Genomic DNA, 26700 nt, shown 5'->3' with positions numbered 1-26700 from the left:
TATATATAGGCACTGTGCCGTGTATCTGTGTTAATGGATGTAGCACTGAGCTCTGTCTGTGTTTCATGTTCTGTCTCTGGTTTTAAATATATATTGCCATGCTCAGTAGCACTACTCTTTGACACCTATACGCATATATATATAGTGGTTATTTTGGGGGTTCAATATGAGCTTATTGGGGTTCTGTATGTTTTGCAATTCTGTTCAGCTGGTCCTGGCTGATTTGGAGGGTGGCTCCTCCTTCCCAGTTCTGAAGCTCACTCCCTCCCACTTTTAAATGGTTAAAAGCTCACTCCATTTCCCCTCCACACTCATGGGAACCTGCATACAGTTTGATTGCGACAAATCTAATACAGAGTGCTTATCCTGGTAATGTACAGGTTAATAAGAGCTTCAATCAGACTTAGAACTATGCAACTAATTTTGACAGATTTATTATAAATAATTCTTCCTGGTAATGTACAGGTTATTAAGAATTTATTTTAGTGTTAGGACCCTTGAGATGTGGTCTGCCTTGGAGGGGCTCAATGGCTTACAACACTTTGGCCAAAGTGTTAAACTAAAAGACAACTTTAGTCAAAAGATATCTATCTATATATATATAAACCATAATACTGAGTTAAGTTATGGTGAGTAAAAAAAGTGACAAAAACCCTCTACAGGAAAGCAAATATGCAAATATAACTGTATGCTCATCTGCATGTCTTAGGCAGGTCTGCAACCCCACCTTTCCCCATTATCACCCAGCATACAGCACTTCCACTGCAGCAAGGGATTCTGGGAAATGACATGCAAATGAGCACACAGTGTCACTTTTTGCCTCAATAACCATTTTTAACATGGTTCCCTATAGGCTTAAGCTTGCTGCATGGTCACAGCCTTGAGCACAGCCAGGGTTAAGGTGCATACCCAGAAAACCACCCACAGACAGCTGTTTCGACCTTGATGGGTCTCATCAGTGTGGGGTTGATTTTACTGGGAATGCAAGAGAGGCTATGGGATAGGCTAAACCATAATACTGAGTTAAGTTATGGTGAGTAAAAAAAGTGACAAAACCCCTCCTTTTCTGGGTATGCACCTTAACCCTGGCTGTGCTCAAGGCTGTGACCATGCAGCAAGCTTAAGCCTATAGGGAACCATGTTAAAAATGGTTATTGAGGCAAAAAGTGACACTGTGTGCTCATTTGCATGTCATTTCCCAGAATCCCTTGCTGCAGTGGAAGTGCTGTATGCTGGGTGATAATGGGGAAAGGTGGGGTTGCAGACCTGCCTAAGACATGCAGATGAGCATACAGTTATATTTGCATATATATATATATATATATATATATATATTGTGACAGAAACCAGGGGTTGGTAATAAACTCCATATACAGGGCTCCCAGGATACTGAACAGTTTCTGTCCTGTCTAAGCTGAACAGGGCAGCCTCGTGGTACAGGCACTCCATTCCACAGTTTGTCTGCTGCCTGTTTTCTGTCACCTGTCATGCTGATTAGAGTTCAGGTATATAAGACCTGTTTCCTGTTTCCTCTGGGCCCCCGCCCAAGAGCCTGGAAGGCTGCTGAACTGCAGAGGGGTGAGAAAGCCTCTTTCCCAAATCGCTTCATTCATTCTGTTAGTTTGTCTAAAGACTGCAAAGGTACTTATTTTGTTGGTGGAAGTGGACAAGCCACTTCCAACTCTGAGTCAGGGACATCTAAGTTTAAGTTATCGCTCAGACGAGCAGCTTTTTGTTTGGCTTTGTTTTCTGTTTAAACTGTGGCAGTCTCAGTGCCTGGGACTGAATAAACCAGGCATAGCCTGTTTAAAGGAACAGTACGTGACGTCTCATCATTTAACCTACCCTAAAAGACTGTGTTCTAACAGTCCCGGACAGACGGCGGAGCCCCGGAGTAAGCCGTTTGTCACATATGGTGGAGAATGCGGGCAGAACACTAAAAGGTCTGGGGGTTAAAGAACTTTAAAGAAAAAAAAAAAAAAAAAAAAAGGTTTTTTTTCTCTCTCTCCAAACAAGATGGAAGACGTGGTGAGTGCGCTGGTACGCAATGTCGCTGTCCAGAGAGACGCGAATGAAGCCCTGCAACAGGCGAATGCAAACCAGCAAGAGACAAACCGCTTGCTGAAAGAGGAGCAACAGCGGTTCGCTCAGGGCTTACAGCAGGAACTCGAGATCCTGAGGGAGACTATCAGTAACCTTCCACTGGCAGCGGCAGCCCCAGTTCCGAAAATGACCAGGGCAAGCCACTACCTTCAGAAGATGGGACCCTCGGATGATGTGGAAGCCTATCTTCTCACGTTTGAACGCACGGCACAGAGAGAGGGATGGCCAGAAGCTGAGTGGGCTGGTCTAATCGCACCCTTCCTAAGCGGCGAACCCCAGAAGGCTTACTTTGATCTAGAGCCAGCCGAAGCTAACGTCTATGCCAAATTGAAGTTCGAGATCCTCGCCCGCCTCGGCGTAACCACGGCTGTTCGCGCCCAAAGGTTTCACGCATGGTCCTTCACGATGGATAAAGCCACCCGAAGCCAGATGTATGACCTCATCCACCTCGCCCGGAAGTGGCTACAACCCGAGATCAACTCAGCAAGCCACATCGTGGAACGGTTGGTCATGGACCAGTTCTTGAGGAAACTTCCCTCTGCCTTACGCCATTGGGTCAGTCGGAGTGACCCCCACAATGCGGATGAGCTTGTGGCCCTCGTAGAAAGGTACAATGCAGCAGGAGAGCACCCGCAACTCACAGTCGTGGAGCAACCCCACTACCCGAGGTTCCAGGACTCTTCCAGAGACGGTAAAAGGGTACCGGGGTTAAGGGGAGCTGAAGAGCGGCGACCACCTTCACGCAGCACCAGCAACAGTGGTTCGCACACTAAGGGCAATAGCCAACATGGGGAGCCGGGAAAAGGCTCTAAGTGGGACACAGACTATGTACCTAAATGTGTAAATTGTCATGAGAGGGGCCACACAGCAAAAATCTGCCCACTAAATGAGGAGCCCATGCAATGCAACAGCGTGGAACCTTATTCGCTGTTGTCCCAATGTATGGGCCCTAGCCCAGAGGACCCCTTGAATAACCATCTGTGGGCATTTGTAAAGGTTAATGGTAAGAGGGTTCGGGCACTTCTTGACTCTGGGAGTATGGTCACACTAGTGTCCGAATACCTATTGCCCATTAAGAAGAAACAGGTAAACAGTTCACAAAGAGTGGCAATTTGTTGTATACATGGGGATAATCATGAATATTCCACTGTTGATGTTTTTTTTGAAACAGAATTTGGTTCTTTAGATTTCAAGGTGGGTGTTGTACCCAAACTGGCACATGATGTGTTAATAGGGACCGACTTTCCCCATTTTCTAAAAATGTGGTCCCCAGCTCAGAATAGCGCCCAGAGTTCAATAGCAGACCATAACGAAGTGTTAGAAGAAACAAATCCTTTCCCTTTTTCAGAAATGGAGGTTGACGAGGGCCCAAATAAGAAAGGGGAAAAGGAGGAGTGCTGTGAAATTCCCTTCCCCATCACTACTTTGGTAGGGAATACCCCAAATCAAGATGTTGATCAGGCACTTACCACCCCAGTACAGGATAAGACCCTCGCTGACCTAGAGGTCAGTCCTGGGAGTTTTAAGAAGGCCCAGTGGGAGGACCCCACATTAGCGGTAGCAAGGGGAAATATACGGGACCAGAATAGTACTCATGGCCAACCAGATAGGTCACTTGCTTACCCCTACTTCGAGGTAGAGAACGACCTAGTATATCGGGTTGATAAAAGAAAATCAGTTACAACTAAACAATTGTTGGTACCACGGACATTCCGTAACGTAGTATTACACCTCGCACATAGTCATCCATTGGGGGGACACCTAGGGGTGGAAAAGACAAAAGAAAAGGTTCTCCGAAGCTTTTATTGGCCTGGGGTTCTGGCAGAAATTACAAACTATTGTTCCTCATGCCCAGGGTGGATGAACTTGTAGAGAGACTGGGCAAAGCCCGATATCTCACAACCCTAGACCTAACAAAAGGGTACTGGCAGGTTCCCCTCACAGAAAGGGCAAAAGAAAAAACAGCCTTCTCAACCCCAGACGGCCTCTTTCAATATAAGGTGCTGCCTTTTGGCTTACATGGAGCTCCCGCCACATTCCAAAGAATGATGGATAAAATTTTAAAACCACATGTTCGGTACGCTGCCGCCTACCTGGATGATGTGGTAATCCATAGTGAAGATTGGCAGTCCCACCTTCCAAAGGTCCAAGCTGTGCTCGACGCAGTTCGGTCTGCTGGACTAACTGCTAACCCCGCTAAATGCACTATTGGTCTGGAGGAGGCCAAGTATCTGGGGTATTCTATTGGTAGAGGGTTACTCAAACCACAAACACTCAAAGTAGAGGCGATACAAAATTGGCCAAGGCCAGTCACAAAAAAACAAGTAAGGACCTTTTTGGGGTTAATTGGCTACTATAGGAGGTTTATTCCCAATTTTGCAACTAAGGCAACCCCACTAACCGACCTCACAAAAGCAAGAGGACCGCTAATGGTAAAGTGGTCCCCCGAAGCCGAACAGGCCTTTAGAAGCCTGAAAGAAGCTCTCTGTGCCCAACCAGTGTTGGTCACACCTGACTTCTCCAAAGAGTTCGTAGTCCAAACCGACGCATCTGAGGTAGGGCTGGGGGCGGTACTCTCCCAGGAGTCTCAAGGGGAGGAGCACCCCATCCTTTATTTAAGTAGGAAACTAAATCCCCAGGAGAAAAATTACTCCATAGTCGAGAAAGAGTGTCTCGCAATAAAGTGGGCTGTAGAGACACTCAAGTATTATCTGTTGGGGAGAAAGTTCCGATTGGTCACAGATCATGCACCCCTTACCTGGATGTGTCAAAATAGGGAGAAGAACGCTAGGGTGACCAGGTGGTTCCTAAGCCTACAGCCCTTTAAATTTTCTGTGGAACACAGGTCGGGGCACAAACATGGCAATGCCGACGGGTTGTCAAGGATGCACTCCCTAATATCCATGGTCGCTCACCCCTCGAGGTCTGAGCTGGGGGGGAGGATATGTGACAGAAACCAGGGGTTGGTAATAAACTCCATATACAGGGCTCCCAGGATACTGAACAGTTTCTGTCCTGTCTAAGCTGAACAGGGCAGCCTCGTGGTACAGGCACTCCATTCCACAGTTTGTCTGCTGCCTGTTTTCTGTCACCTGTCATGCTGATTAGAGTTCAGGTATATAAGACCTGTTTCCTGTTTCCTCTGGGCCCCCGCCCAAGAGCCTGGAAGGCTGCTGAACTGCAGAGGGGTGAGAAAGCCTCTTTCCCAAATCGCTTCATTCATTCTGTTAGTTTGTCTAAAGACTGCAAAGGTACTTATTTTGTTGGTGGAAGTGGACAAGCCACTTCCAACTCTGAGTCAGGGACATCTAAGTTTAAGTTATCGCTCAGACGAGCAGCTTTTTGTTTGGCTTTGTTTTCTGTTTAAACTGTGGCAGTCTCAGTGCCTGGGACTGAATAAACCAGGCATAGCCTGTTTAAAGGAACAGTACGTGACGTCTCATCATTTAACCTACCCTAAAAGACCGTGTTCTAACAGTCCCGGACAGACGGCGGAGCCCCGGAGTAAGCCGTTTGTCACAATATATATATACAGTGCTCGACAAACCCGGTCGCCAACTCGCCAGCTGCGATCGGAAATTGGCTCGTGGCCAGTAACATTTCCCCTGCACTGCAAAAAAAAAAAAAAATCCCCTGCTCGGAAAAAAAAAAAATCCCCTGCTCGGAAAAAATAAATAAAAAAATTCCTCTAGCTGATTGGCTGTGACGCGGGATGGAGCTGCCAGGACTTAAAACTGCCCTTCCTTCTCTGCACGGGGGAGAGGTGTGTGCGTGCGTCTGCTCCTCCTCCTTTATACTGAATATCCTCCTGTATAATTGTGTCAGCTCCTGCACTGATCCGGTCATGGAGGATTTTGGACAGATGTGGAGGTGGGTGGAATGAAATGCAATTTAAATACACTGTTTCTCCTTCCCCCACTGCTCCCGCTGCCCGCGCGGGCTGGAAGGTAATGGCGCGGGTGTTTTTCCTTCCCCCCCCCTCTCCCGCTGCCCGCGCGGGCTGGAAGGTAACGGCGCTGGTGATTTTCCTTCCCCCCCCTCTCCCACTGCCCGCGCGGGCTGGAAGGTAACGGCGCTGGTGATTTTCCTTCCCCCCCCTCTCCCACTGCCCGCGCGGGCTGGAAGGTAACGGCGCTGGTGATTTTCCTTCCCCCCCCTCTCCCGCTGCCCGCGCGGTCTGGAAGGTAATGGCGCTGGTGATTTTCCTTCCCCCACTGCTCCCGCTGCCCACGCGGTCTGGAAGGTAATGGCGCTGGTGATTTTCCTTCCCCCCCCTCTCCCGCTGCCCGCACGGTCTGGAAGGTAATGGCGCTGGTGATTTTCCTTCCCCCACTGCTCCCGCTGCCCGCGCGGGCTGGAAGGTAATGGCGCTGGTGATTTTCCTTCCCCCGCTGCCCGCGCGGGTCGGGAGGTAGTAGTGCGTGTGTTTCTCCTCCCCGCTCCTGTTGCCCACGCGGGTCGGGAGATACTGTAGTTGCGGGGGTGTTTCTCCCCTCCCTCCTGTGTGTGTTCCCCCCCTCCTGTGTGTGTCCCCCCCCTGTGTGTGTGTGTGAGAACGTGTATATGCAGGACACCAGAGGTACCCCCCCAGTTTGTCACCCCTCCACCCAGTCACCCAGTCACCCATCCCACCAGTCACCCATCCCACCAGTCACACAGTCACCCATCCCACCAGTCAACCAGTCACCCATCCCACCAGTCACCCAGTCATTAATCCCACCCAGTCACCCAGTCAGTAATCCCACCCAGTCACCAATCCCACCCAGTCAGTAACTCCCCCCACAGTCACCCATCCCACTCCCCACCCAGTCACCCATCCCACCCCCCACCCAGTCAGTAATCCCACCCCTCACCCCCCCACCCAGTCACCCAGTCAGTAATCCCACCCAGTCAGTAATCCCACCCAGTCACCCAGTCAGTAATCCCACCCAGTCACCCAGTCAGTAATCCCACCCAGTCACCCAGTCAGTAATCCCACCCAGTCACCCAGTCAGTAATCCTACCCAACACCCAGTCAGTAATCCCACCCAGTCACCCAGTCAGTAATCCCACCCAGTCACCCAGTCAGTAATCCTACCCCACCCAGTCACCCAGTCAGTAATCCCACCCAACACCCAGTCAGTAATCCCACCCAGTCACCCAGTCAGTAATCCCACCCAGTCACCCAGTCAGTAATCCCACCCAGTCACTCAGTCAGTAATCCCACCCAGTCACCCAGTCAGTAATCCCACCCCCACCCAGTCACCCAGTCAGTAATCCCACCCCCACCCAGTCACCCAGTCAGTAATCCCACCCAGTCACCCAGTCAGTAATCCCACCCAGTCAGTAATGTCACCCAGTCAGTAATCCCACCCAGTCAGTAATGTCACCCAGTCAGTAATCCCACCCAGTCACCCAGTCAGTAATCCCACCCAGTCACCCAGTCAGTAATCCCACCCAGTCACCCAGTCAGTAATACCACCCAGTCAGTAATACCACCCAGTCACCCAGTCAGTAATACCACCCAGTCAGTAATACCACCCAGTCACCCAGTCAGTAATCCCACACAGTCAGTAATACCACCCAGTCACCCAGTCAGTAATCCCACCAAGTCACACAGTCAGTAATCCCACCCAATCAGTAATCCCAAGCAGTCACACAGTCAGTAATACCACCCAGTCACACAGTCAGTAATACCACCCAGTCACACAGTCAGTAATACCACCCAGTCACACAGTCAGTAATACCACCCAGTCACACAGTCAGTAATACCACCCAGTCACACAGTCAGTAATACCACCCAGTCACACAGTCAGTAATACCACCCAGTCACACAGTCAGTAATACCACCCAGTCACACAGTCCGTAATACCACCCAGTCACACAGTCCGTAATACCACCCAGTCACACAGTCAGTAATACCACCCCGCAGTCAGTCACCTCCACGTCAATCAATCACCCCCTCTCTGTCTCTCTCCTTCTCCCTCCCCCTCTCTGTCTCTCCGTCTCTCCCCCTCTCCGTCTCTCCCCCTCTCCCCCTCTCCCCCTCTCCGTCTCTCCCCCTCTCCGTCTCTCCCCCTCTCCGTCTCTCCCCCTCTCCGTCTCTCCCCCTCTCCCCCTCTCCCCCTCTCTGCCTGTGTCTCTCTCCCTCTCTGCCTGTGTCTTTCTCCCTCTCTGCCAGTGTCTCTCTCCCTGTCTGTGTCTCTCTCCCTCTCTGTCTGTGTCTCTCTCCCTCTCTGTCTGTGTCTCTCTCCCTCTCTGCCTGTGTCTATCTCCCTCTGTCTCTCTCCCTCTCTCCCTCCCTGTCCCTCTCTCTCCCTCCCTGTCCCTCTCCCTCCCTGTCCCTCTCCCTCCCTGTCCCTCTCCCTCCCTGTCCCTGTCCCTCTCCCTCCCTGTCCCTCTCCCTCCCTGTCCCTCTCCCTCCCTGTCCCTCTCCCTCCCTGTCCCTCTGTCTCTGTTCCTCTGTGTCTCTGTGTCTCTGTGTCTCTGTGTCTCTGTGTCTCTGTGTCTCTGTGTCTCTGTGTCCCTCTGTCCCTCTCTCTCTGTCCCTCTCTCTCTGTCCCTCTGTCCCTCTCTCTCTGTCCCTCTGTCCCTCTCTCTCTGTCCCTCTCTCTCTGTCCCTCTGTCCCTCTCTCTCTGTCCCTCTCCCTCTGTCCCTCTCTCTCTCTCCCTCCCTCTCTCTCTCCCTCTCTCCCTCTCTCCCTCTCTCCCTCTCTCCCTCTCTCCCTCTCTCCCTCTCTCCCTCTCTCCCAGACTCTGGATCTGGATATATTATTTACCTTATACTGCTTTCTTCCAGATCTGATTCAAGTGTCACACGGAAGACATCGGAATCCCCCCTAACCCAGAAAACAGGTAGGGAACACATCCCCTCCAATGTATAACATTGCGGGAATGCGGGTACCTGGACATTTAGGGACTGCGGATCAGGTAAGATCCCAGGCAGGATTGCTGCTTTAGATATTGTGAAGAGGGGGCATCCAGACACTGGTTAATGGGTGCAGGAAACTAGTCACACACACACACGTAACAAGGACTAATTGTAGTAAAGTATAAATTTACTACAATAAATATAAACTTATGTCAAAAACGAATGTTGTTCTTACTAGAAATTTATTACATTTCTTTTTTTTTTTTTAAACGGGGTTGGGGCGTGGCTATGGGCGGGACTGGGGGCGGGGCTAGGTGGCGAGTAGATTTTTTGGTTTGGCGAGTAGATTTTTGGGTGATTTGTCAAGCACTGTATATATATATATATATATATATATATATATATATATATATATATATATATATATATATATATATATATATATATATATATATATATATATAGGCACTGTACCGTGTATCTGTGTTAATGGATGTAGCACTGAGCTCTGTCTGTGTTTCATGTTCTGTCTCTGGTTTTAAATATATAATTTTCTATAAATAATTCATAAGGAATTGGTGGAAACACATTTATCTCCTAATAACCTATTTATCTCCCTCCCCATCATATATTTATTTCCCTCCCCCACATTCCCATGTATTTCTCCCCCTCCCTCACCCCCCCCCCCCCAATGCAATTCTCTCCCTTCGACTCCCCCTCATGTATTTCTCTCTCCCTCAGATCCCCATGTATTTCTCTTCCCCCTTTACACTCCCTCCCCATGTATTTCTCTCCCTCACACTCTCCCCCTTGTGTTTGTCTCCCTCACTCCCATGTATTTCGCTCCCTCACAAAATGTTTATATGTAAAATATAAAAAACACACTTACAAAAATGCAACAATAAAATGGCACATCACACTAACAAGTGTATTGGAGAAACTGCACATCATACAGCTCACCACCCCACCTCCATTGGATGTCCGTCCGGTCCTAGATTGAAATCCTGGGGTCAGGTATCAACCAGCTGATGTTATCTACTGGCCTCACATTCTCGTGTCCCCTGGGGATGACGTCACTTTCTCGGCTACTTTGGTGAGCTGGTAGTTGGTAGTGCATCTCCTACTTGCTCTGTCTGGTTTCGTGCTCAAGGATAGAGGGATCCTCCCACTACGTGTCTCGCCCAATCGAATCACGGCTTCATCAGGAGTGCCGCACATTTGGGACCATTGAAGACAAGCCCCACCAGAGGGTCTGAGCAGGGAATTTGAACTTTATATATACAGTCATGTGAAAAAGAAAGTACACCATCTTTGAATTCCATGGTTTTACATAGCAGGACATAATAACAATCATCTGTTCCTTAGCAGGTCTAAAAATTAGGTAAATACAACCTCAGATGAACAACAACACATGACATATTACACTGTGTCATGATTTATTTAACAAAAATAAAGCCACAATGGAGAAGCCATATGTGAAAAACTAAGTACACCCTTACTGCTTCCATAGGAATTAAGATGCTAAGTAGCAGACAGGTGCTGCTAATCAAATGCCCTTGATTAATTGATCATCAGCAAGTATGACTACCTCTATAAAAGCCAAAGTTTTAGCAGTTTGCTGGTCTGGAGCATTCAGGTGTGTGTTAACACAATGCCAAGGAGGAAAGACATCAGCAATGATCTTAGAAAAGCAATTGTTGCTGCCCATCATCTGGGAAGGGTTATAAGGCCATTTCCAAACAATTTAAAGTCCATAATTCTACAGTGAGAAAGATAATTCAAAAGTGGAAAACATTCAAGACAGTTGCCAATCTTCCCAGAACTGGACGTCCCTTCAAATTCACCCCAAGGTCAGACCGTGCAATGCTCAGAGAAATTGCAAAAAAACTCAAGAGTTACATCTCAGACTCTACAGGCCTCAGTTAGGATCTTAAATGTTAAAGTTCATGAAAGTACAATTAGAAAAAGACTGAACAAGTATGGTTTGTTTGGAAGGGTTGCCAGGAGAAAGCCTCTTCTCTCTAAAAAGGACATGGCAACACGGCTTAGGTTTGCAAAGTTGCATCTGAACAAACCACAAGACTTCTGGAACAATGTCCTTTGGACAGACGAGACCAAAGTGAAGATGTTTGGCCATAATGCACAGTGCCATGTTTGGCGAAAACCAAACACAGCATATCAGCACAAACACCTCATACCAACTGTCAAGCACGGTGGTGAAGGGGTGATGATTTGGGCTTGTTTTTGCAGCCACGGGGCCTGGGAACCTTGCAGTCATTGAATCGACATGAACTCCTCTGTATACCAAAGTATTCTAGAGTCAAATGTGAGGCCATCTGTCCCACAGCTAAAGCTTGGCTGAAATTGGGTCATGCAGCAGGACAATGATCCCAAGCACACCAGCAAATCTACAACAGTATGGCTGAAAAAGAAAAGAATCAAGGTGTTGCAATGGCCCAGTCAAAGTCCAGACCTCAACCCGATTGAAATGCTGTGGCGGGACCTTAAGAGAGCTGCGCATAAACAAATGCCCACAAACCTCAATGAACTGAAGTAACATTTTAAAGAAGAGTGGGCCAAAATTCCTCCACAACGATGTGAGAGATTGATAACGTCATACAGAAAACAATTACTTCATGTTATTGCTGCTAAAGGTGGTTCTACAAGCTATTAAATCATAAGGTATACTTAGTTTTTCACACATGGCTTCTCCATTTTGGTTTTATTTATGTTAAATACATCTTCACACGGTGTAATACGTCATGTGTTGTTGTTCATCTGAGGTTGTATTTACCTAATTTTTAGACCTGCTAAAGAACAGATGATTGTTATTATGTCCTGATATGTAAAACCATGTATTTCAAAGAGGGTGTACTTTCTTTTTCACATGACTGTATATTTGTATTTGCACTAGTTATGATATATATTTTATTCACATTTCTGTATTTTACAGAGTTAAATATGCACTCACTTTAAGAATACGCTTTGTGTTTTTCTGCACCTTATTTGATCACCTTCACCTGTATCTTTCAGATATCATGACAGCTGTTCCAATGTAATAATAGTTGTTATTATGAAGGACATGGCCCTTGACTGATTTTTTTCTCTCAAATCAATAAAAAAATTAGTGAATAGCAGTAGTTCAAAATACTTAAGAACAAACATATGTAAGTGGTACTGCTGTTTTAATCTTTTTTTTACGGCTAGGACGACTTATAAACATTGTTTTTTTTTTTGTTTTTTAATAAGCCTCATTGTGTACTGGGCAATGTATCCAAGCTGTACCTCATGTTAAAACCTGAACCAATAGAGACATATAACAAGATCAAATACCATTCAAAAATAGCTGTGCAAGACGTTGATAAAACTCCTGATTGTGTAACAATGTTGTGACAGTCAGCGTAGCGTTATGACAGTATTGTTCCAAGGAGTAACAACCTTGAACTTCATGAAATAGTTCTGTGGTATTAGATAATACTTAATACTTTGTTTTGTTGTTGTTGTTTTTTTTTTTTTTTATTCAACACAATGCAATTTTTACTGAGTTTTAATATAATGAGCATTCTTTGATTTCCATAGCAGGCTTTAGCACACCTCCCCAGCAGTGCTAGCAGTCTTTGTAATACGTTCCTGTTTGGGATAATTTGTTGCCAATATTCCCAGCAGTTTGAGCTGCAAATTGTAACAATAAATCATGTTACCTTAGTAATATAAGAATACATTGTAGCTGCTGTTACACTGACTGAAGGATTGATTGAAACTGAAAGACCACCATTTAGTGAACCCTGGGAAGCGAGATCTTTACTGATCGATCAAAGAAGAATGAAATTGATCGGCAGCTTAGGTAATTCGTTTTCAATAAAAGGTAATCAAAGGCTGCATATATTAAAACAAAAAAATATATATTTACTTATTTTTAAAGTGCCACTTGGATTGCCTTTTTTAAAGCAATGTCTTCTTTTATGAAAGCATTGATTATTTCATGCAAAACACAAGTGATGCAGGCAACGTTCAAAGTGTTAAACAGAGAAAGAACACGCTTATGGAAAGATGAGAGCCCTTAACAAATAAGAAAATACAGCAAAAGCAAATATGTGAATTGTTCTTTAAAACCTGGGTGGTCTGCTGCAGCAAACATACCTGAAACCGTTTCAGCATGAACACTGCACAGGGAAACATGTTGGCACATATAGGAGGAAATGGTGGATTAGTAGCACATTTGAGAGGTTGGGGGTAACTTCTAATTAACATTATTCTTAAAAAAGGTGTGCTTTATTTTGGTATTTGTTGAGATATTTTAATGAATCACAACTGGGGTCTTTACAATACAACCTCCAATAAACTACATTTTCCCGTGGACCAACATGGCTGCAAGAATGACTTGCTATACGCTGATATCTGGAATGCATTAAAGGTCAGTTTAGTTACTTTCATTGTTTCACATGGTGAAAAAGAATCTGTGATATATCAGGATATAGTCTATTTGTGATTTCCAAAGGAGAGATGGGGAACAAATATGCATCTAGTGCCATCTAGTGGAGGACTGGAGTATCCACCATGAAACAAATGTCATGTCATCTCACTTGGATGAACATAAAGGCTCATACTGTATGTACATACTGTATATACACACACAAGTGTTGCATTGGCAAAATACATTACAGCTCTTCAAGTGAATGAGCTGTAAGTTGTATCTTTTAGCATAACACTGCTTAGTAAATGTAGGGCAAAGTGCTTTGATTTCCCTAATCAGCACAGGAAGATGCCATGGGTTATTTGGCCTAATACAGAGTATCTATAAACATGTACTAAGTGATTCAGATTCACTCTGGGATGCATATGGTTTGTACTGTAGGTACAGAATTGTTATGGCCATTCTGGGTCACAATTGAGTTTTCAAACACATTGCTTGTAAATCTGTGGACAAGGACATGATTCTGAAATGGATTGCCACTAGTCTGTGGTTTTGTGCAGTACAATGGGAAGGCCACCTAACTCTGGTACAGTAACTCCGTTTTTTTTTGCAATAGCCTCTGTCAGATTCTCGCTCTCACATCAACAGGATTCGCAAGGAACAACTGCACCAAGCATTTCTATGAATGAGAGCTCCAAAATTTGGACGGGCTATGCCTTTCTCTTCTACTCTGACACATGGCTCCAGATTACAAGAAAGAAAAAGATTTAGCCAGGCGTTGGTATTCCAAATCCCTCCAGCTGCAGAACAAATAGAAGTGATTTAACTTATGCTTCACTGTTGAGACACTTTTTATAGATCAACTAAGAAATGCTCAACACAGAAGTGTTTTATACTTGAGTCCTCAATGGTCACTAACTGGCTTTGAATTATTTAGAGTACTTCCAAACCATATTCACTTTATCAAAATAAAATGAAAAACTATATGGAGTTTGGCGATTAAATATATGCACAAAACCTTATGAAATGAAATAGCGGCTATTTAGATAACAAACATGGTTAGAAAGTAGCTGATTTTTTTTTTTTTAGTACTCCATATGCAATATAATTTATAATTTCTCCATGTGAAAATGTCGTTTCTTTATTCAAATCTGCTGTAAATTATTTCTAATGCTTGAAGTAAAATGGGAAATTAACATTTTCGGTGACAGTTAAAGTCAATTTTTCTGGTGAGAAAGGTCTTGATGCATTTGGCATTGTGTAAAAGTGTATTGTTTCCTGCAGCAGAGACCACATTAGCTAAGGGCTCTCAGTATGCATTGATACAACAAGCAGCACCCAGTCAACCTGAGGGAAGCCCACAGGCTCGCAGGGCCACTGGCTGGCTCTTTGTCACCAAATGGAGCAGGTTGAATGCAGACATCACTGTGATATCCTCACCAACAAAACGAAGGGGCAGAGAACAGGGGCAAGAGCTGAGTGGGGAGAAAAAGAAAGATTAACAATGTCAGCATCACAAATGTTACATACATTACAGCAAACATGATGGTTAGGATTCTCTCTATCACATGCGCTGTACAGCAAAACACTTACAGATGAATCGTGAAAACAACAAGTTGTTTTTTTTTTCTTATCACCCAATCTTTTCATACCGCTGTGGTGATTGACGAAGGCCCTTTGCGGGATAATGCACCGATCTGCCGTTACTGGACATTAACTTGAACAACAGTTAACGTCAGGTGCGTTAAACCCCAACAGACCCGGGTGAATCTCCCCAAGTCTATCTAACCATCGGTTAATAATGCTGCCATTTGGCATCCAAGAAAACACTTTTAATCCATAAGAGCTAGGAGGGCAATTCACTAAATGTCATGAGCTATAAAGCATACGTAAACCTGTTTTTACGCATGCACCAGTTAAATCCATTTAGTGAATAAATACTTCTACAAGCACTTTGTTCTTCTGTGTGCACTTAGGGGAGATTTCACACTTGCCTCCCTTGAGTTTATAAAAATCACGTCATAAGCAAACGTCATTTAGGTTTTATACACTTTGTTTGGACAAAGGAAACACCAGTTACGAAACTTTTCTTTGCTCACAAACTGGGGTTAAATCGTATCAGACATATGTGATCAGTGGGACGATGAGTACACCCTCAGATAATTTCATGTGCAGCTAATGTTTTTCCCCACATTGAAAGAAAATCGTCAACAGTTGAGATTGTTTTATTTTACCAATGTTAGGGCCTGTTTGGCACTTCAGCTCTCTGACAGCTTCTTTGAAAAGAAAAAAAAAAAGATTTTCACAGCCTGCTATAAAATACAGAAATAAACCAGATGGCAGAGAATTGTGCAGCTCAATTTACAATGTGTGCACCTCAGCAATCTGCTAGAGTGATTATTGTTTTAAGTGGTATACCTATTAGACCAGGGGTGGGCAATTCCAGTCCACCAAGGGCCACCAACAGGTCGGATTTTCAGGATATCCCTGCTTCAGCACATGTCAAAGACTAAAGTAGGGATATCCTGAAAACCTGACCTGTTGGTATTTCTTGAGGACTGGAGTTGCGCACCCCTGATGTATTGGATAATGTCAACATTAAAAAAAAAAAACTTTTTATTTATATATATATATATATGTGTGTGTGTGTGTGTGATGTGTTCTCTAATAAAATAGTTATACTTTTTTTACACCCGAGTGCTTTACGTGGGATACTTTTTTTTCTTTGTGTATATATATTTATATATACACACACACACACACACACACACACACACACACACCTGTGCAATGCAGCAAGCATATGTTTATAGGGGTCCATGTCAAAATGGATTTGAAGCAAAAGTCATTTCCCAGAATCCCTTGCTGCAGCGGAAGCACTGTATGCTGGGCGATAATGGAGAAAGGCAGTGTTGCACACCTGTCTAAGACATGCAAATGAGCACACAGTAATATTTTCATTTGCTATATATATGCACACACACACAGATAATATTGGCAATTATCCAGCTTCCCCCCCCCCCCGTACTCATTTAGGAATGTAAAGAGACAAGTTAATAACCTCATACGTTTGTGGGTTTATTTCCAGTCTTATCTAGAGATGGGCGAATTTGGATCCGCAGCTGATCGTCCGGTTCCTTTATTCTGCAAAAGGGTGATTCATGTTTTGTGGATGTTATATTATTATTCCCAATACCGTGCGGTTTCCACCCCCCGTGGATGGATTTGTACAATTCAATTGTAGATTTTAGAATTGTAGAATTTTAAAGACTCCGGCCAACGAGTTGCTGAATCCGTGGATCGGATCCCACAAATCCGTTAACGGATTGGATCAAATGGTAGTTTTTGAGGAATCCTCGTGGATTAAAACCGACCAAATCCGTTTGCGGGATTTACACTGCGAAACGGATTTTGGGGGCAAAATACAAGAAAATCCGGGAAACAGATTTGGCCGGATTCGCTCATCTCTAGTCTTATCCACTTCAAATCAGTGATTAAACCCCTTCATTTTTATATATCACGGTTTACCCACCTACATTTTGGTAATAAGAGCATCTTTGTATATCAGAGGGCTAGATATGTGTTGCCAATATTTACACCAGTGTGGCTGCATGAAGCACAAAGGTAAATTGCTTTGGCATTTAAAGGTGCTATGTAAATACAATATATTTGTATTTATCTTTTTTTTTTTTTTAAAAACAGTCCACACATATGTGGCACTGTATAAGAAATTAAAAAAGGCGATTGACCAGATATAATGGGATAATTGTACAATCGGAAGGTCGTACAAATCAAAAATAAAAAAAAACAACAACTTACAAAGCATTGGGAAAGTCGATGAAAGTGAAAGCAGTAGAAAAAGTTAATATTTTGACGGAAACGGTTGTGCTACTTGTTTGGCCACAACGGGACAAAGAATAAACCCAGAAATAAATGTGTAAATAATGTTACTTGTCTTTAAGCAGCAATACAACTTTCCCACTTTTTTTTTTCTTTCTTATTTTTATATGTAAAGGATGTGACAATATATAATTCTAGATTCTTACCTAAGCTAGCAATTGTTTGGTGCTCCTGTTATAAATCTGTAAAAATCCTGATTGTGTGCCTAACATAATGGCCGCCTTTCAGTTTGAATCAATCCTTCAGTCAGTGTAACTCAGCAGCTACAATGTATTCATATATTACTAAGGTACCATTATCTATTGTTATAGTTTACAGCTCAAACTGCTGGGAACATTGGCAACAAATTATCTCAAACCAGAACGTGTTGCAAAGATCTTGCACTGCTTGGGAGGTGGGCTAAGGCCGAGTCCATAGACGGACAGGCCGTGCTGAGGCGTGCGGACGCTCCGCGCTGAGCCCCTGCATCCTCAATGAGGATGCCTTGAGAGGGGGCTCACGCGAGCGTCCGCAGGCGTGCTGACGAGTTGGAGTTTTCAGCCGACAGCCAAGCTGTTTTTCAGCGCGCTGTCGGCTGAAAACCTCCAATCACAGCACAGCAGTGTCAACGTCACGGCGCCGTGACGTCGGCGCCGTGACGTCGACGTCAGTGCGTCGTGGGCGATTGGCCCAGCGACGTCACTGCCCCGCCTCCAACCACCTCCCCCCGGCTCCGATCGCGCCCGCTGGCTCGCTGTATGGGCATGAAATCGCGCAGATTTCAGCAGGCGAGCCTCAGCGTCAGCGCGGCTCGGATCGCCTCACCCCTCTATGGCCCGGGCCTAAAGCTGCTATAGAAATCAAAGGATAATTTAAAGCACATTAAAAATGGCATTGAGTGGAATAAAAATAAAATAAAACAAAAAACAGTCACTATTACCTAATACTAAAGAACTGATTAAAAAAAAAAAAAAACATAAGATTTCACGTTTTGCTGCTTCAACCATGCCTGCCCCAGGGTAAACTGTACATCTCTGCATTCAGTTACTGGAGGAGACTACTGGAGGAGGTGATGTACAGAAATGTGCAGCCCCGCAGAACAATGTCAATGTGTCATTTCGAATTGTCACTGGAGAATTGTTTAAAAAAAAAAAAAAAAGCGCATTTCTTCAGAACAGACTACTCACTAATAAAAAGATCTAACATCTCCGCTCTGCAAACACCACACGCTGTAATTCCCTTTCCTAGTGACCTTTGCTGTAAGAAATTAAGTGTGCAGTGAAAATGTAATTACCTAGCAAAGCTGCAGTCTTATTGTGCTCCCGCAACTGATCATTAAACGTCTTCCTATTCTGTTTCATCAACTGTAGTACCAGGCAGCATGTGCGCCTACCAAGTGCAGCCATCTGGTTTGTGTCAAAGCTCGAGAGTCAGGCAGCTATAGTACAACAGAAAGAAAGGCAGTGATGTCACTCTGCAGGTCAGGCAAAGAACAAACATGTATTCTACCATTACAAAAGGTAGGTGCCCCAACAACAGGGCATCCAATGTGCAATTGCTGGGTGATTTAAAATTGTTGTTAATACCAAGCTTGCCATTCACTAAATATGAGAGCTCCATCTAGTGGAGAAACAGAAGTAAAACATTCAACAGCAAAAAAAAAACATTTTCAAAAAAAAGATTCCCCAAATAAATTATTTAAAGAGGTAATTGTTTGGAAGAGCAGGTAACTGATTAAATAGAAATGTCATTAGATAAAAAAATTTCTTGTTGGTTTTCTTTATTTGTACATTGAAGGAAAACATGTATCCGTTTTCAGTACCCCACAAGTCATGAAAGGGAAATAAGAAATAAGTGGATATCTATTCAGATGAGGCAATTCGCTATTTGGCTGCTTCAAACCATTTTGCTCCAGCATCAAATATATGAAACATGTTTGCGTTCCCCTCATATAAACCTTGTGCACTTACATACAGATATTTGTCACCTGATCTCTGGTGGATTTAAATGATACCAAACATGCTAAAAGGCTAAATGTTAGTAGTTACAGACACATATTTTGACATGTCAAAGTATAATATTGCAGCAAGCAACACCTTTAACTGCTTACAGAGATTACTGGTCAATTCACTCACGGACAGTAGAGGAGCAACCTTGGCACAAAGCACTTTTGGTGTATTCAAAGGAGTTTTGTGAAGGAGTTCCCAGTACACAATGCTTCTCTGGTGTAAGTAAAACTTCAGTATGGGTAAATTTGCTCATCGCCTCTGCAGCTGCTATAACCCTGAAGATCAATACGGGTGAACTCCCAAACAAGGGATCTCTTCCTGTGAAAAGCAAATCAAGAAAGGGTGCGAGAAAAGCAAGTACTGTATAAGTAAAAAAATAAATGTATCTATACGGATAAAGTGCAATACAAAAACTCATGTGTAAAACATTTCATTGCAGTCGCAGGTCTCTTAAGGATTCAAGTTGCAAGGTATCCGATGTAAAGTATGAAAGCCTTTTTGGATTATTAGACATGGTTTATTATTTATAAACATGATTACTAATGATGGGTACCTGATGAAGCGAGTAGCGAAACGCATTGAGGCACAGATGTGACATCATTGCCATTGACATCGGTTACCGGGAGTAGTAGCAGGGAGAACCTAGCAGAGATGTGGAGCTGCTTGGAACGCTTAGAAAGGACTGAAAGTTACATTCTTGTTAGGAAATCTAATAATCCAAAGAGGCTTTCATAATTTACATTGGAAACCCTGCAACTGGAATCCTTAAGAGACCCGTGACTACAATGAAATGTTTTACATATGAGTTTTTGTATTGCACTTTATCCGTATATACATTTGTAGCCAAGTGCCCCTGGCTATAGCCTTCTACTGGCCTCAACACTATAAATCCTGATAGGAACAGGCAGTGTCGGGGTTAATCTCCTGCGCAGGGCCTAGCCTGCCGTTGCAGCCTGGATGGGTACTATGTTGCCTTATCCAGGGGCAGGCCTAAACCGACAGTTGGAGTGTCATACCTGGGGAGGGTACTGACTGGGTCACATGTATATGGTGTGATGCCTGTCAGTACCTAGACCTGCCCTATGGGGTGGGGTTACATGTGTCCATTATAATCCACAGTGCTATTCATATGCTTCTTTAAGCAAGTGTGTCTTAAGGTGGGTCTTACGGGTGGATAGAGAGGGTGCTAGTCGGGTAATGAGGGGAAGGGCATTCCGGAGGTGCGGGGCAGTAAGTGAGAAAGGTTTAAGGCGGGAGAGGGCTTTAGATACAACGGGGGTAGAAAGAAGACATCCTTGAGATGAACGCAAAAGTCTGGATGGTACATAGCGAGAAATTAGGGCAGAGATTTAAGGAGGGGCAGAAGAGTGTAAAGCTTTAAAAGTGAGGAGGAGAATTGAGTGTGTGATACGGGATTTGATCGGAATTATATATATTATATATATAAGACATACAGTAAATTTAAAGTAACTTGTTAAAGGTACCAGTATAATCATTGGACATATTACCTATAACCTATATTTGGTATCCTGATGTATAAAAAGAGGAGTCATAAGTATTACCAACAAATCTTCGTGTTATGAGTCATACCTGCCTAGTCAGTAATTCAGGTGAACCACCCTGTTGCTGATGCAGTTGTTACAGGGCATATAAACTGGGTAGATAGTCAGATAGGTACAGGGAGGCAAATTAAACATGTTTTTAAAGGCTATAAACCCTGGGCCATGGGTGGTGTGTGGATATTTAAAGAGATAAAAAGAATGAATAAGTTAATATCAAGGCAGCAATACTTCTCAAAAAGGATTGTTTTTAAGCTTTCTTGAACTGAGAGACCTTTAGGGCAGATCCATTGCCCCTGACCTGCTGGTGTCACCCGGTTTTCGGTAAAAAGGGATTTTTACTTTTACAAACATGGTTGCTGGGGTCACCAATAGAAAACTCAAGTCTTCTTGCGCGGTGGATAAAACCCTTCCGTGTTTGGAAACCAATGGGTTCCCCAGAGGTTGAGGGAGGATGATTTGCTCCAAGGTCCAGGTATACGAAGTAAAAAACAAACTGTAAACAAGGGGATTGCTGCTTTGAGATTAAGCTTTTTGCTCAAAGTACAGTTTAATAAAAAGTATTAGCATCAGAACTGTCAATATTGGATACGACACAATTGTCAAACGAGCCCAAAAGCTATGAGCTATAGAGCCCAGCTCTATAAACTGCAAAACCAGGGGCAAAACTAGTTCAATATGCCTGCCCTAGAAGAGGTACAGTATTTGGTTTAGGTCCATCCAAACCTGTGCATTTAGCAAAAATGAAATAATTTGTGAAGAATTTACCAGATTTGCCCATTTTAATTGACCCTTGAGTTCCAGAAACAGCCTGCAATTCATTGCACAAGTACATAAGGGGTTAAGTATCCCAACTATCGTCCCCCTGGAATATATAAGCACAAGAGGGGTATAGCCAATGGGAATCATCAGAACGACTGACTGAATCCCTGGGGTAGCACATGGCACTGATAGTATTTCAGAAAATACTACCTTGGAGGTCTTTGCTTTAAACTTGTGGCCTAAACCCTGAAATTATTTTTTAGGACCCTCCATCTTTCTCTAACTTTGTAATTGGTGCCAATGTATACCAAGACTGCTGGGTCAGTCCCAGCCCCTCTCAACAATCCGTCTACCCGATCCGCAAAGTGCCGAATTCGAGCCCTTGGGAGAATACTGATCGGTTAATGCGATCAAGGCAAAAGATTGCCCTATCTACCTTCCTAATAATGAAGTCCCTACCACCACAATCTTTCTTGGTCTCCGAGTATGCCAGGTGCCTCTGTGCTGGAGGAACTATTCCCCTGGCTACTAGAGGAATCAGTTTCCCCCAACCTTGCAATTCCTTCCCTGACACCCCAAATATCTTCATTCAATCTGACAAATCTATTGGGATGGGTCGGCTCAGAACTGGCTTCCCTCTGCTTTCCCTTCTAACCCTTACCCAGCTACCTACCTGTTCCTATTCCTCACTCACAGCTCTACCCTCTGCACCACTAGTTCCAGCTAGTGGCCTGCTCAGTGAGCACTAAACTCTGTTCAGATCAGCAATCTGAGACTCCAAAGAGACCACTTGATTACACTTCCCACAGTGGTACAGTCACTGGAACAGCTGGTCCAAGTGCATATACATGTGGCAAGATGTGCATTTAGTGGCATTCTCAATCCTGTGCTTTGTTGCAACTATAGAGTTAAACGTGCTAGAGTGCAGAACACACGCAGAGTGACCTGTCGTGACCTCTACGCGTTTCACCTCCTGACGAATCACGTAGTGCGAAACGCAGAGGTCACGACAGGTCACTCTGCACGTGTTCTGACAGGCTGAGACGGCGTTTGCAGGAAGCTCCGGCGGTGTTTAGATCTCTGCGGTGGCGTGATCCGGATCCTTATACGTTCGCCCCGGCACCCGTCCTGGGCTTTAGTGTAAGTCTCCGTCTCCCCCTGTCAGTCTTAGACAGCTGTTTAACTATAATATAGTCTATTCAAGATTTAGTTATCACTGAACACTGTCTTTTTATTATTTTTATTGTTCATTGTGTGTTATGCGTTTGGTGCACTCAGTTTTACTAGGTAGTAGTAATTAACCATAGAGTTTCGATTCTCTGTAACCGAACTTAGTTCTGAAACGCATATGTACTGAGGTGGGGTTGGATCCCCTCGGTTACTATTTATTAATAAATATTTTACTATTATTAATCCCTGGTGAGCATTGTGTGCATTTTTTTCTTTTCATCCAAGGTGCCCCCCTTTCTGGGGGTCACCCTGCTTCAGGAGCTGTAACAGGGGAGTAATCCCTGTTCACGTAATGTGCCTTTAATCTAGCAGTGTGGTGGTTAAACTGCTGGTAGTCAATTAATGAAACACCACCTGCCTGATTTAGATTGCTTACAAAAGCCTTTCTGTTGAGACAGGAAGTGACTCCTTAGCTCTGACTGAGAGCTGACCTTTGGAGCTGACCGGTCTTGAGCTCTGCACAGCAGAGCTGATTTCAAGACACAGGGAAAACTACTACACCTGAAGCTGAACCAGGAAGTGAGAAGATTTTCCCTCCAAGAAACAGATAAGACTTTTATTCTTAAGAGACTGCTTATATCTGCTTATTTTCATGCTATATGATTTGGGGCTGCGAGACATGCTTAACTAATGGAGATGTGAACTAATTGCATAGGATTTCACTAGAAATACTCCCAAGTGAATGGAAGCTTTGTTTCCCCCCCTGTGTTTGGATAATTTCCTGATGAAAAGGAACAGGCACAATAAAGCCTATTATAATTTCACATTATAAAGCCTCCTAATTGTGTACCTCTGTGAACGTCCGTCTACATATGGTGTCAGAAGTGGAATAAGAGGTGTCCTTGTAGTTAAAAAGGACCGGAGATTTTTGTGTGAAATTTTTTTTTATGCTTTTTGCCTACAAACAGTCTGAGAAAAAAAAAATACCTCGTGCAGCAGAGATCAGAGTTAAAGGGACACACCACTCAAACTTATACCACATTGAAACTTACAAAACCACAGATGGACTCTTTGCCCCAATCACAAGAGGAGAGAGACTGCTGAAGCAGCTAAAACTTTATTTGCCTATCACAAAGCGTAATATGGTAATTGAAATAGGGGTTTTGCCTTCCAGCCATAGTCAAGGTACCAGAAGTGAGTCAACCCTTAAAAGGGATAGGTGTTTGTTGTTTTCAAAAGTTTTGCTGAAGCAGTGAATACAGATGGTGACCCACGAGTGGTACTGATTTTGCAAATAAAGGTTGCCACACCACATAGGGCTACCAGCTGTGAATGGAGTATATGCAGAAAAGTGTGAAAATTGATACAAGACTGTGCTGAAGCAGGGGAATTTTTAGCAAACAAATGCTGAGTGTAAAATTGCCCTATAAAGGAAAAGGTTTTTCAAAGCCAATTGCTGAGTGTTGAGTCCACTGCAAAGAATGTTTTTTTTTCTGCAAGTAAAAAAGTATGCCTATTATCTTGGGAGCAAAACAGACACCCAAAGTGTGAAGTGTGAATGCCATAATACCCAAAGATGAGACTGAAAATGACTGAACTCAGGCAGAAAACCAAATTCTGTTGCTGAAGCGGAGGGATTACACCTAGCAAGTAAATGGTGTATAGCAAATAGACTTTTTTTTACCTAGCAACTGCACATCTTGTATACCTGATAAAAGAAAATGCATGCACAGTACTGCTGATATTGAAAAAAAAAATTATCCAAGAAAGAAAAGTCTACAGAGATGCCTATGAGAGCTACGACCTCTACAAGCAAAATATGCCCATCTGTAGGACTACCACAATTGGGGGTTCTAGCAAATACAGTGGCAACAGCTGCAATAGCGCCTCCTGAGGTCAGGAAGAAAATTACACCTGATAGCCTAAAAATGGAGGACAAGATGCAGCGTTCCTGTAATGAACCCTACCCTACGGAAAAGTGGCCCTTCCAGCCCAATAAAGAGGAAGACATCTCTTACGGGGAATCCGAACCGAGTCACACCCACAAAACACCCCAAGAATAGTGGGGGTGCCTGAACTCGGCACAAACAGAAAAGACCGCTCCCTTTGATGACGAATATGATCAGCAGGAGACAGAGCGGGAGCAGTGGATCACCAAATATTTCTGTCAGCTAAAGCAGCTGCAAGAAAAGCCTGGCGTATATAATGAAGACGCTAAAATTTCAAATGAAGATGGAGACCCCAATATTCCTGAAGGGAAGGTGTCATCCAAATCAAAAAGGCGGAAAAAGAAAAAGAAAAGTAGTTCTTCACTTACCGTGGAAGGAACAGACACGTCCGCAGATCCTGTGGAGAAAAAGGGGGACCGAGTTGCCCTGCGGCCTAGAGAAAATGGAGAATTCGTCCCGCGGTTAACCGAATATCCAGAGGGCCCAAGGCAGAAGTCGTGTACCCCAAAGAAGTGTCTGTCCGGTGCCAACAGTGAGGAACCCTCAACCAGTCATCCCAGGGAAGCGGAGCCGGAACCAGTGAGTGACGATCCCTTGACCAGCCCTGAAGACGCCCTGAAAATTGCCAGGCATGACTGTGATCTGCTCTGTGAAGAATTGGAAAAGGAGAGAAAAAATAATGCTGAGCTACAGAAGACTGTGCTCGCAATTTACTCTGCGGCGAAGACCGAATTGGAGGATCTCAAGACTGAGCTAGTTACTGCAAAGGCTACTATTTCCGCCATGGATGAAAAGCAGAGCCAATCGGATAAAATGGTGGCACTGAAGCAGATGACAGTCTTCCAGCAGGAGGTTCACACTCTTCGTATAGAGCTTGATGCCTCCCATCATGAGACCAACAGCTGCTGCACAGACCTGGAAGTTTCCAGAAAGGAACTACACAGTCTCACTGAGGAGCTGCACATTGCTAAAGAAACTATTGGTAATCTTGATACAGATCTCAAAGTCTCTCAGAAGGAGCTTCAGACCCTCAACCTAGAAAAGGAAGCCTCACGCCAGGAGAGTGTCATTCTCAAAGCAGATGTGCGTAAATGGAAGGAGGACTGCAAAGAAGCCCTGAGGAATACAGAGACTGAAAAAAGAGAAAATTCAAGATTAAAAAGAGAAAACTTAAAACTGAAAGAAGAAAATTTTCAGTTGACAGAAGAAGTCAAGGAAAAGTTTGAAGCAGAGCACCGACTGCAGAACCAACTGCAAGGTCTGCGTACACACCTCCAGTATGTTGAGGAGAAGCAGCAAACGCTGCAGGAAGAAAAGCTGCAGGCTGCTAAAGAAATTCAAGTGCTGCAGGAACGTCTGATGACCCAGTATGTCCCCGCAAAGCAGCATGAGAAACTGAAGGCTACCCTGAGCATCACCAAAGCAACGCTAAAAGCCAAGCTTAGAACCCAGGTGACGCGGCACAAAAGGGAGCACAAGAAGGTCCAGAAACTGAAACAAGTAACTGTGGCTCAAGCAAAGAAGTTCATAGTGCTCCACAATGCAATAAAAATGTGGAGGCAGGCTCAGAGAAAGCAAAGCTTGCAGATAAATTCCCTGAGAAGAGACTTGCAAGACGCACTCAAAAACCAGGGATCTCTCGCGGATAAGATTACGGTCCTACAAGGACAAGTATTGACCCTGACTAAGCGTCAGTATCCCACAGCCTCAAAAACCCATGAAGACAAGGGTACAGTAAGAGCTGGGAATACCGCTCATCTGAAAGACGAGGTTGCAAAATTTGAACCACCTAAACAAGCACTAGCAAAACCTTCAGCCACCCAGCAGGCAACAAAAGAAGGTACACATGCTGAATTAAAACCAGAAGAATCCTTAGCTGATGAAGCTGAAAAGATGGGACATTCTCTGGAAGTGGGTGTGGAATTGCAACTTAATCTAAAAGGGGCTGAACTAGCAACCCCATTGAGTGGGAAAAGGGCGTTTTTTAAACGCTCTGCAACTGCTG

The 26700-nt window shown here is 44.3% G+C and overlaps 1 protein-coding gene across 4 annotated transcripts in view; it reads right to left on the bottom strand.

Annotated features, from left to right (window-relative positions):
• MSRB3 (methionine sulfoxide reductase B3) overlaps nucleotides 1-26700 on the bottom strand; it is a 182181-nt gene that overhangs the window by 89738 nt on the left and 65743 nt on the right. Inside the window, exons 1-2 of one of the 4 annotated variants that reach the window (XM_075600358.1) lie at nucleotides 18541-18679; nucleotides 14715-14842 (exon numbers count right to left, since the gene is read on the bottom strand). The exons of 1 other annotated variant lie outside the window; for it this stretch is intronic. In XM_075600358.1, the coding sequence (XP_075456473.1) occupies nucleotides 14715-14790 (76 nt within the window). In that variant the 5' untranslated portion in view covers nucleotides 14791-14842; nucleotides 18541-18679. Of the gene's footprint in view, nucleotides 1-14714; nucleotides 14843-18540; nucleotides 18685-26700 lie in introns of those variants that run through there. 2 more of the 4 variants (XM_075600356.1, XM_075600357.1) reach the window with 2 other exon arrangements.

This window comes from Ascaphus truei, chromosome 5, assembly GCF_040206685.1.
Source record: "Ascaphus truei isolate aAscTru1 chromosome 5, aAscTru1.hap1, whole genome shotgun sequence".
NCBI classification, from domain to species: Eukaryota; Metazoa; Chordata; class Amphibia; order Anura; family Ascaphidae; genus Ascaphus; species Ascaphus truei.
This window is presented reverse-complemented; position numbering and strand designations above follow the sequence as displayed.